Source organism: Limanda limanda, chromosome 21 (genome assembly GCF_963576545.1).
Source record: "Limanda limanda chromosome 21, fLimLim1.1, whole genome shotgun sequence".
Lineage (NCBI taxonomy): Eukaryota > Metazoa > Chordata > Actinopteri > Pleuronectiformes > Pleuronectidae > Limanda > Limanda limanda.
This window is the reverse complement of record NC_083656.1, coordinates 14,291,255-14,303,496: the sequence shown is the minus strand read 5'-3', so window position 1 is coordinate 14,303,496 and position 12,242 is coordinate 14,291,255. Positions and strand designations below refer to the sequence as shown.

The 12,242-nt window shown below is 42.5% G+C and overlaps 1 protein-coding gene across 1 annotated transcript in view; it reads left to right on the top strand.

The window, feature by feature from the left end:
- The window catches only part of cpped1 (calcineurin-like phosphoesterase domain containing 1), a 37,029-nt gene extending 25,921 nt beyond the window's left edge, over positions 1-11,108 (top strand). Inside the window, exon 6 of the mRNA XM_061094703.1 lies at positions 6,995-11,108. Coding sequence (XP_060950686.1) covers positions 6,995-7,221 — 227 coding nt within the window. The 3' untranslated portion in view covers positions 7,222-11,108. The remainder of the gene's footprint in view (positions 1-6,994) is intronic.
- Positions 11,109-12,242: the final 1,134 nt, after the last annotated feature.

Here is a 12,242-nt window from a genome sequence, read left to right as displayed (position 1 = left end):
TTTGAAAGGCACAAAATGGCCAAGTTCATATCCTGGATATTCTGACTTCATTTCTGGGCAGCGGGAGGAAGTGGAGATGCATCGTCCATCTTTCACACAAAGTGTATGGTTCGCACCTGCAGGGTTGAAGGTTGGCCTAAAAGCCGGGGCATGGTTCTGCAACTTGCGGCTGCGGCTTTTCACGCAGTTGTGTCGATGGACTCGTTTCAATTTATGGTTCTCCAAGGGTTGCGCGTGTTGAAAAGCAATTCACCGCCAGACCACTAGGTGGAGTAACGTCTATTGTCCAAGACGTCCTTAGAGACGCCTTCTTTGTGTGTGGCAGTCGTCGTCGACTGTGTATTTACATGGCCACTGCTGCTCCTCATAGCCTTTGTCTGGCAGACAAATTTGTCCCTGATCTTTTCCCACAGCTTCGTACACTTGTCGACCTGCAAACAGATGTTAGCCGAGATCTCCTTCCAGGAATTGCAGGCCATCTGCGCGTCCTTGTATTCCGTCAATGACAGGTTATACAAGTGGTCATACTTTCAGATCTCTTCTGCCAGACGCTCTTCTATTTGGTCCATATTCCTTCTTCTAAATCTTCCGTGGTTTCTGCCGGTATTATGGGGCATGAAACCGGAAATGTGACTCCGGAAAGGATGTAGTTAGCAGACCAATCACAGCCTTGCGGGCTGCGTAAGGCTTGCGTAGCTTTGTCGTATAGTTACAAAAATTGGGCGACGCAAGGGGCTCTTGCGTGTCTCTGAAAACGCAGAAGCATGCGCCGGCCTTTATTGTGAAAACAGCTGCTCTAGTGTCTCATGACAAAGAGCACCTACGGATTATTGGCCCCTTAACGGATTAAGGAAAGTGCATTATCTCCTCTAACAGCAGGCACCAAGAAGCAAAGCATGGGACTACTTCAACACCAGCCAGGTCATCTAAGACAATGATGTTGTGTCGATTTGTTGTCATATAACTTGAACCTGGTTCAACTGGTTCGAGTGCCCACGTAAACCCCACCACTAGACTTCACCAGGCCCCATTCAAAATAAGTAGCAAGCTATCTCTCTCCCATTTGCATTTGAGTCCGTGGCTGCCTGTGGACACAGACTTCTCTCTGCCGTTAATTTAGCTGCTGCTGCTGCTGCTGCTGCCACGATTAAATATGCATTGCACAGACCACCCCCCCCCCCTCTTTTTTGGTCACACCAGAGCAAGTGTCTGACCTGCATTCAACCCATGTCCTGAAAGAGGGTCGCCAATTTGGATATAACCCTGATCACTCTTTTGGTTTTACCAATCAACAGCTGCACTGACGTCTTTGAGGCTATGCGAGGGTATTTTTGGTGTTTTCATTTGTTTATCTAGTGTTTCATTTTGTGTATTTTTCAGTTCTCTGGTGGCAATCTAATCCTCTACCCCTCACTTTGAAAGAATGCCTTCCCCCATATATTTTCTGGCAGACTATTTTAGAGGTCAGCTTAATCCTCTGACTGCTCAGCAAAGAAGACGGCTTTCTCGACTTCTTTATTCCATCTCTCTCTTTTCTTTTTTTTCAATTGTTTATCTTTTATTCATACAGACAATGTTTGGGAAATTGAAAAGGCTTTTCTCTCCGAGACGGTCCATCTCTCCTCTCACAGAAGTGTTTTCAGCCGACAAGGACCCAGGTGGAGTGGTTTGACTCCTGAAGCCTGTGTAATGATGCCGCTCTAAAAGGGACAGGGTGTTATCGCTGGGCCTGTGCTAAATTGTTTCTATGAAATCAGTTTTACTCCATAAGGTCCACTGGGACAACCCAGCGGAGCGAGACAATCCATTTACATGACATGAAAATTGTGTGTTGGTTCAGTCCACTTCAATTCACAGCTATACTTAAGACCTTGAAAGGAAGCCTGTCGTCTGCAATAACGACCAACCAGAGATCCTTTCTGCTCCATAGACATTAGAGAGGTTTGCAAAGGGAAATTGTAATATTTGAATAGTGCTTATTGTTGCAGCAAATGATAGTTATTAGTTGTTCATAGAGACTTTTTTGTTTATATTGTGTAAATTTGGAGCCATATTATTAAATGAATTGTTTGAAATCCTGCTACTTTTGTTTGTGTTGAGTCTTGATAACATCATCTCATGTCTATATGGTGTGAAAGTCGGAAACAGTCGAATAGACTTGATCGCCCCTCGGTGACTGACTTCCCATGTTAGCAGATGGGACATGGACCAAACTTAAAACTCAAATTTTGCATCAAATGATTTTTTTTCTCAAAAACGGGCTCTTAACTGTCCCACGGATTAACTGTATGTTCAAGCATTAATTTTTCTGGTAAGTTTGGTTTCAGTTACTTATTCGATGCTTTATAAACAAGTTGAAACATTATGATGTACAGCTGAGACTGACGATCGGATACCATAGCTTCATCAGCCAATCATAGCTGGATTTACGTTATTTAAGTCTTCTTTATTCATCCCAAATAGAAGTGTCATAAGACCAATTTGATTTTCTACCAGGGTTAATGCTCATGACCATTGACATCTGTTTGTAATTTCTAATGTTATACAGACTCAATCAGTAAAGTTATAGTAAAAAAGAAGCTATTAGCAGGGCCTTTTGTGACTTAGACCTTTTAAATCTACAACTTTGGATGCATCATAAATATGTGATGTACACATGGGAGAATCTCACTGCTGCTGCGTGGTGGCGTCGTGTGGCGTCTGTGTGGGATGTGGATCATCAGAGACATGGCGACAGAACTCAGACGCACTGACACGTGTATACATATGCACACTCACACACTCCCACACACTATATTTGGGGGAATGATTACTCATGGCATCTTTGGGAGTTTTAGAGGAGGTTCAGAAAAAACATTTCAGCTTCAAGCAGTTCTTCTGACTCTCCCGGTGGTTCGGTCGTCATCGTTATTACAGGATTCATTCTTGTCTATCACTTCTTTACCATCGAGGCCTCAGCGTCTTGCTCCCACTTCCTTTTACGCCCTAGAGGTGACAAAGAAGTCGCAAATCTCTTGTGGATAGTGTTACAGAACCAACAATTCCACAATCGGCATTGCTTGCTGAATCATCAGGTGATCCCATTAAACATGTCCTTGGGCTCACACTGATGTTGCTTGTATCATTCGCAGGGACTATATAATATCAGATGAGCTCTGTAACTTCCACAGGGCAGATAAATAATGCGTGTCTGTCAGTGTTGAAGAACTACACTATAGTACACAAAACACACACATTATACTGTATGCTACAAACCCTCAATTGAAGTGATGATTGCTATCATCGTTGTATGGCCTGGCTCAGGGTTAAACAAATACATTCAGAGAAGATGTGTCATAGAACTCCTTTTTATAACCTACTTTGACAGTCATAAATGGAGCGACGCCGGCGAGCTAGTTCAGGCAGTCAACTCTATGTGACACACATCATGTGACATACAGTACCTGACTCTCCACAACCATCTATAATACACACCCACCTTATCAGGTGGTCTATTTAAGCAGAGAGACATTTCCCATCATCCCCTTTGCTCGCACTGCTGCCGCAGTATTGCTACCAGTTGCTTCAGCCCCTCCACCACCCCAGCATCAACCTGTAGGCTGCAACAGGGGTTTCAAGTATTTGCTCATCACTCCCATCATTCCTGTGTAATCATATGGGGAAGTGATTAAGTTAGAGCCTAGAGACCAAACACGAGACGCCAAACACTTAACTGTTCTACTGCTGCAATAAATGTTTGAATGTGAATTGTCTGACTGAACCGAAAAAGACAAATAAATAAACCAAAGGAATGCACAACAATTACTTCCTAAATTGCTGTGAAAGTGCAATAACAGTTTATGGAAATAAAAAGTGAGTTTTAATCTCCACAGTAACGTGTAAAACAGTGTAACAGCAACTTCAAAACTGAATATATCAAAGAATGAAGAACAATTCCGGAAAAAGTTGACATGGAGCGACAGTTTAGAAAAATAAAACTCAGAACTAAAGTCTTGCAAATGGCACACATTGCAGTTTTACTTGTAGGACATTCCAGTTTTACATATTGCCAAAACTGACAATTTTGCTTGCTCTGGCTACACCACCGAAATTAACTTCCTTGCCGCTCTAAAAACAGTATGTGCCAGTACTAGCACAACACAACTGCTGTTTTAGAGCGTACAACAAAGACAAAGTTATTTCTGGGAAAAGAAAATTGCATTCTTATCTGGGGAAAAAATAATTTTCAAACTTTAAGGATGTAGTATCAGATCACTTCATAGATTAATTTACCCACTGATGCCCAACCTAGTTTTTTAGAACGGGGGCATTTCCTCTGCTGGAATTGGAAGATGTCAAATTCAGTCCCCATCCAGAAACAGCACCAAAGATGCACATGAGCCTGGTCAGGTTTTCAGTCACCTGTAGCACAAGGCAAGGTTAAAATGCCGTAATTATTGGACAAACACATGTAACACAAATAGATTCATGAAATGTGTGGTCGATAATAATAGCTTCGGGCTTAATAACAGGAGAGTGGTCTTCACTCGCTGCTGCCGTTGGTTTTGATTGTGAATAAATTTAGCCTGGACACATACAGGCTTAAATCATCAGTTTCCATCTACGGGACATTAATAATTTATTGGTCCAACATGTGCAATCGTTGTCCTCACGTAGCTCAAGAGATTAATATAAATTTAGGTCACATTTGTATTCTGGTGCTGTTTGATTATGCAGAGCGGTCGACTTGATCTTTCTGAGCAATTTCATCGAAAGTGAAGTCGGAGTAGTACCAGTAGAGAAAGCGTTTTTCAGAGGGATCCTCCTTGTCTTTGTTTCTCGCAGATTTCTGGGACAGACCGATGTCTTTTTCATGCACAGGCTGCAATTTATCCGCTTTTGTCGCCAGTTTTCATTATTTTTTTGGCTGGTTGTGTCTGTGGAGACGAGACAGCCAGCAGCCAGACTCCCCTCACTAGGAACACATGCAGTTAGAAAATAGAGCAGCTGGTTTTCTCTGCCAAAAACCTGCCTAAGATCCTCTTACCTCTACACATGCATGCACAGTTGAAAAAGTAAGCTCACATATATAATACATACGAATTCAGCACCTGCAGTCATAGCATCATGTGACTAATTGTTGCTCGTGCTGTGCCTGTTTGGGCTGAATGGGCTGTTTGCTTGTGCTACGTTAATCCTCATTAGCCGACTTCAGAATTCTTCCTGTCATTAGTGAGTCCTCCTCAAATAGTTCTACAATATACTGTTACTCGTTTATCATTTGTGCGCAGGAGGTTGTGTGCAGAGGTTTTTCTAAACAGTCTTTGGTTCAGAGTTATGTTTGAAAACTTTGTGTTCATCATACCTGGTTAATCTGCGGTGACGATTTCAGCTTTATTACTGCCCATGTTTGTGGCTTATGAAAACCTTTGAATCATTTACTAAACTGATGTTATTTTTTCATACGTTGCATATCGGCTATTTCAGAGATCTGTTATAAAGCAACAGACTCAATCTTCGAACCCAAGTTCACAATTTTTCTAAATAAAAGCTCTGCAATGTAGCTTTATATAAAATATTAAAGCACCAAAACAAGAATTGTGCTATTATTTCGATGATCTATTGCTGTAGAGGAAGCGATTCTAGATCAGCACCCGCAACTCCTGTAAATTCCTGTGTCAGTGTGATATGGTTAAATAAAGAGAGGACAAATTATTAATAACAAGATATTATTGGTCACCAGTTGTAGACCACTGCTGGAGTGTGTCCAAGAACGTAGAAGACATGTTGGACTCAGCAGACTGAAGACACACTGCTCCCCCCCCCGTTTATTCAAATGTTATTAATATTGAACATACCGAGTGACACCAACTTCTCACAAAGTCAAAAACGTTCTCCCCATAATGTAAAGAACCGGATTCACAAGCTCAGACAAATTCATCAGTCCCACGCAGACAATAACAACTCATTTTGCAGCCTTCATTCCAAGTGGAGCTTGTTTGCCGTGTCATTTTAAGTGTGTAGTCGTTTCCACTGTAGTGACACGGCGTCTGTGCCGCAGGGCCGAGCGACACCAGCTCTGTTCTATTAACCATGTCGTTTGTAATTGAAAATAAATTGAAAATTGTGCCTCCCCTAATGAAAGTTCCCTGGGTTTTTCTAAATATTTTACAACTGAAAGGCTCAAGACTCAAGAGTATTCTCTCTTTCATTCTTTCTCTAGGTCTATTTATTTATGTATTTCTCCTTTCTGTCTGTCTCTCTTTCTTTCTCGTTCTCTCTTCCTGTTTCTTTCTTTCTTTCTGCCTACTTTGTGTTCTTTATATCTTTCTTTCTTTATCCATGTCTTGCCTTTTCTGTCCAGAAAACAATTTTTCCAGCTGGTCTGGTCTTGTGCGGTCCTAATTCAATTTATATATATATGATAAACCAATAGTGATGATATTATGCTGATGCTAAGTGAATTAAAAAAACATGAAGAGCATGAGCTGCAGGTTCTTGTTTTAAAAACACACCAGTGTCTGTGAAGCGAGTTATTTAAAGCCCTAAATCGTCTGCTGGAGCAGACATTGACTCACTGGTATTGATCACTAATCCTTTTGTATATACTGTGTTTTGGTCATTTCCTGCTGTGAGCTGTTAAACATTCTGCCCTGTGCCCTTTCAGTTAGGAATACATGACAGATACAGGGTGAGACATGGTGTGAAATACATGGCATCTTAACTCTCACTTAATATTCTGACATTTGCCCGGTAGTTTTTACTCTGGGGGTCTGGCTGGAAAATCTCCAGAGTTCAGTGCATGTCTGAAAGCAGCCACGCTGTGAATTGCACGGCTTCTTAAACAGCATGTGTCTTATTTATAGGGATATCCTGATTTAGATCAGTGACATAAGCAGACGCAAACCAAATCAAGACAAGTTAAAGCTTTTCTTTTCTCCCATGCAATGCTCGGCTTTGTGTCGTTTCTCCACCGTACCAAAATTCACCACATGCACTTCTCTCTCCACCGCAGGGGTGAAGGCGGTCTTCTCCGGCCATTACCACCGAAACGCTGGAGGTTGCCACGATGGCCTGGACATGGTCGTGAGCTCGGCCATTGGCTGCCAGCTCGGCGAAGACACCCATGGCATCAGGGTGGTGGTGGTGACCGCAGACGGTGTCATCCATCGCTACCACAGCCTGGAGCAGCTGACTGCGGGAGGCATGGACCAGGACCTCAGGAAGCTCCTTCAGGCCTGAGGAAGTAGCATAAACCGGAACCGCTTGGCTTTGTTTCTTTTTTTAATCACTGGTTTGATGTGGATCTTACAGATTTTAGGCCCTGTCCTTAGGGGCATACTACAGGGTTTTTGGAGATTAGGGCGTTGGTCACCTCGTGTCAGCAGATCAGAAAGCAATTTGTACGAATGTTGAATTTGACCAATGGCCCAGTCTACAGAAAATTGACAGAAATGAGACAGAATCTTATGATTAAATGAAATTGGGTTGACGTTCCCTCTACTGAATGTTTTCCTTGGATTATCTCCCGGCAGAATGGATGTTATTATCCCTTCTCCCGCTGCTCTGACCACGAGGGATCAGTGAATGTGTTCTGAGACTGTCGGCTCTTCAGTGGAGAGGCTCCACCTTTCTTCACAGTCCTCCTCTATCTGACGTAGCATTGCGCCCTCCGACACCCTGTCTGCCTGCCCGTCCGTCCGTCTGCGGTGTAACAAGTTCAAGACAATATGCTCCGGTGTCGTCAGAGGTTGCCAGTGTAACTTTAAATGTATTGAACCTGTTCCATCTTTAAAGGAAGAGTCCACCCTGAGAGTTTGATCAGGGGCCTCATTTCTAAAACAGTGCGTAGTAATAAAAGTGTGAGTTGGCCCAAAAGCTGAAAATTATATAAAACCATGCACACCTATATAAAACCTATATGCATTTTTAACGATCCCATTCCAAACAGCAGGCATTATTAAATTCAAAGACAGCTGTGATATCCCGAATCTATTAAAAATTTAACGGGATTATTTTATTCCCTCAAGGGGCTTTCAGGAGCACAGTAAATATTTTACTGTGTTACCTGTCAGCTAAGAGTGGAGAGTACTTGTGTTGTGGGATGTTTCAGTTCCTTCCTTCGGGGTCGGCCTGTCTGATACGGGACTCGGCTCGGCACAAAGATCTGAGATCACAGCTCTGTAGAATCCATATGACTTGTTTCCTCTTAATCCTTCCATTCACGTTTACTCAGAGCCAGTACATCCATCACGACAGCGTTACGCAGTAAGAGTGTCAGAGCAGTGTTTATGTTCACAGCAATCGGGCCTATTTCTTCACACATCAGTGGGATCCTATCGTCCCCTCTCATTTGGAAACAAAAGCATAAAGGTAAACACTTTTCTTTCTTTTTTTTTAAGCGGCCTGCATTACGCTTTGTGCGCTTTGTGCATTCCGTGCGCCTGACAGCACAGTTATGTTCACTGCAGTGATTTTACACACACTATGCAAACCAAAGTCATCCCTATTGATACAGGCAAAGTGTTTAAAAACTCCTATGACACCTATGACACTGCTGGTTTAATGTTTATGATAAAGTGGATCTATAATCTGCTTCAATCCACCAAGTCGCCACGTTCCCGTCTCCACAAGGCTCGTACGTATCTGGGTCAGAGTTGGACCCAGTCGCACACAATGGGTTTGACAGATGTGCACAGAATGGTTATAAGTGAGGCCCCGGTAGAACTAGAGGAGGTGTGGACACACTCCAGCTTTTCAGTGTTGAACGATTTTTACCTCAATGAACCTGAAGTATCCAGCTCCAATCATATGTGGCTTCAACAGGTACACTGACTATTGGCATTGAAGAGAAGCATTGGTAAACATGTTCAGGCTGAAACAGGTTTAGGCGAGTGATGATGCTCTGTTGAAATGAGGCTCTGCAGGGAACAGCTGGGCAGTCAGGGAGCAGGATGACCGCTGCATCACTACAGGAAAGGAAACAACAGGAATTTGAATCACTACAGGTTCCTCAGGAATGTCTAAACGCCACTATTCCCCCCTGACTCCGGAGACTGTCAACACTGTTGGAGTATTATTTACAGAACATTGACACCGGCGTCTGATGAAAGAGAGACATGGGGAAAGAAAAGAAACTGAAAAACAGTGGCAAAACCTGTTTCAATGCCAACGTTTTATTTGTTGTCAATGCCAATATTTAGTGTTCTTGTTCCAACCCCTGTACGGTCAGTCTTTCTACTGTTTGCTGTTGCTGCAGTGCTCTGCCTGGTTGGCCATCCTATGCAAGCTAATCACACCACAATAGTGTGTGGTGTGTTTGTTCGTGTGTGTGTATTTTAATGTTTAGCCCGGTACATTGTTTGACTAAAAGATGTGGCGCTGACTCCTGACCTCTCATCCAACTGTGAGCTGTTCGTCTGTAGCTACTCACGCAGCCCTGAGTTCAATGTCGAGCCTCGATAGTGCTGATGCGAGTCTTCCGATTTTAGTTGGCTAGCGATGTTATTCTTAAGCAATATAAAATGTGAAAAAATTGACAATGAAGTTTGGTTTTTTACGGATTTTCAAGTTACAATCCTTAAGATTTCCCTCCTGGTTGAAGAAGAAATACATCTGTGGTTATATTTATAATAAAAAATGCTTCAAATGTTCACTGTCTTATTTTGTTGATGCGTTGTGCTACAGCCGCTGTCGTTTTATCCTCCATGACAGACTAGGACCTTTTCACAATAAAAGTCACCCCGTGTTTTGCCTGTCCATGCCACAGACTGTATATAAATATGCGTTTCCACTTCCTCTCACTATCCAGAAATGAACGCTGCCCTCTTGTGTCAGTGACGTCATTTGGAGTCTGTTCAGTAGAGATTGTAGGATGGAACAGCAGGTGTCGAAGTCCCACTGATAAACGCACTGGACTAATAATAAAGTCTCAGCTGTCAATCGTGACATTTCAAAAAATTAAAACCCAAATTTGATCTGAAAATTGTACATTTGAACAAACATCAGTGCATTAAGAAGTACCCAAAATAAGAACAACCATCTTTGAGAAAAAATTATTTTAATTTGGCCCATGTCCCATTCACTCAGATGAAGGAAGCAGCGTTTTATGATATATACTGCAGCCAGCCACTAGGATTCACTGCCTCGCCCAATATTATATGGACCTGCTTACTGAACACGCTCCCAGTGTTCTTCTCTGGTATTTGACGGATTGCTAATGTTGAACTTAATCCCCGCCTAATGTCCTGGCATCTTTGTTTGAGTCGTTTGTGTGCTCCAGTGTGGACAGAGACATTTTGTAAAGCAATATTCATGTCGACGGAATATTATTATGAAAAAAGGGGAAAAAATGGCTTCAAAAAAAATCTTTGCAGTAGAGTAGACCAGGCCTAAATCTCAAGGATTGAAACTTTCACGTCTTTTTCCTCTGTTGTGTTTGCCCAAATGAAAGTGTCTCATGTCAAACCTCAGTTCAATTCTGTTTACTCAACCACCAATATATTTGTTTTAATTTACATCCATTCAGTTTCTCTCAGCTACTTGTTTATGAAATCGTGGATCAAACCGACAGCGGGTTTCCCTCACCGTTATGAAAATGTTTCTTAATGGTTCCAATGAGTATTTTTAATGATGCGACGCTTCACATTTAAATCACACTTCTGAGTTTAATGTGCACACGTTTGAGATCCTGACACACACTATCAAACTGAACGGGCTGGTGTCCGGCTGATACCATGTGATCTGCTGTGGAGAGCTCAGTATTTCCTGACTGTTTAGTCAGAACTCAAACAGCCGAACTCCCAGTCCTGAAATTGTCTTTACAATTTCAGCAAAAAAATGACTTTCCTCCGTGAGTCCAAAATGACTCTACTCCATTACACTTTCCACACACACACACTCTCGCGCTCGCCCTGACCGACTGGGAATGTAAGAGAGTTGTCATGGCAACCCTTTAGCAACACATCTGTGTGTGTCTCGGAGAGATACTGCAAGTGTCGGGGAGGGAAGTGTGTGAGTCTGCGTGTGTGCACACGTCCGTCCCTGATTTTCCATCAGCAACGCAATCGCTGACCTCATTTCACACTGACAGATTCTGTCCATTTTCCAAAAAGTCAGCGTGTGATGGGGGGGGGGGGGGGGGGGTCTGAGAGGAATGGATAATGAGTGTGATGTGTGAAAGACGACTCAGGCCATCTCCTTCATTTCCGGTCTGAGAAGGAACCTTATGTCCTCATCTATTTTTATGTCCTCACAGTAGCCGAGCTCAGTCACACTGTTTTTCATGTGTGTGTGTGTGTGTGTGTGCATTTGTTTCAGTCCATATCTCACACGCTCTTGACCCTTTCCTACGTTGAAATGTAATGAATTACCATTCTGAACACCATGACTGTGACACCTCTGGCTGTATTTTTATAATAAATGTTGATTTTATCTAATGATTCTGTGTCGCTGTGTTTGTGTTTGTCCTCTTCAGCACTTTACAAGAACATGACCCGTACTGTCAGGAGGCTTCTTGTGCATCAGCACTCAGAACAAGAGTGAACTCTTATGCTCATGTGGAACTACACTCCCCATTATGCCTTGGGGGATGCTCGAGACCTGTTACTTTTAAGCAATTTTGTTTACATTCTGACAAAACAGCAGAAATATTATTATATAAACGCCATTGCTAACTTTCATTTGAAAATGCTTAACTTTTGTGTTACCAACTGTAGCAGTAGTTTTTTAAGTTGGTAAACAATTTTCTTTTTTCAGTGTAGAGTGCACTAGAGTTCGTCCAGCCCCATCAGCTACAGATTGTTCCCTCCGCCAAGGAGTTTGTTTTTGTCTGTTTTTCTTGTTTCATGGTGAACAGGAATATTTAATAGCTACTGAACCCATTATCATTAAACTCTGTTGCACGATTCCACATGAGTAAAGGAAGAACCCAGTACAATCTGGTGCCGATTTTTTAAGAAGGCGAGATGGGGAGTTTTTTACAGTTTTTCGAGGGAATAATTGATGGACCTTGATGAAAGAAATCAGGCATGTTTAGGGACCGCTCTTTGTAAGTGTGTGCAATTTGAGGAAAATCTAAATTAAAATCCTGATCCTGTTCACTTTTATGTGGTTTCATTAGGGGACTGCTGGGCCTTGGTGGAGGTATTCACTCTACTGAATGACATCCTAGTTGTATTGCCAGGTTTAATTAGGTTTCTCACAATAGCGGCTTTTTCTAAAGCACCTTGTGAAACATATCAGCCTCCACAAGAAGCCTCCTC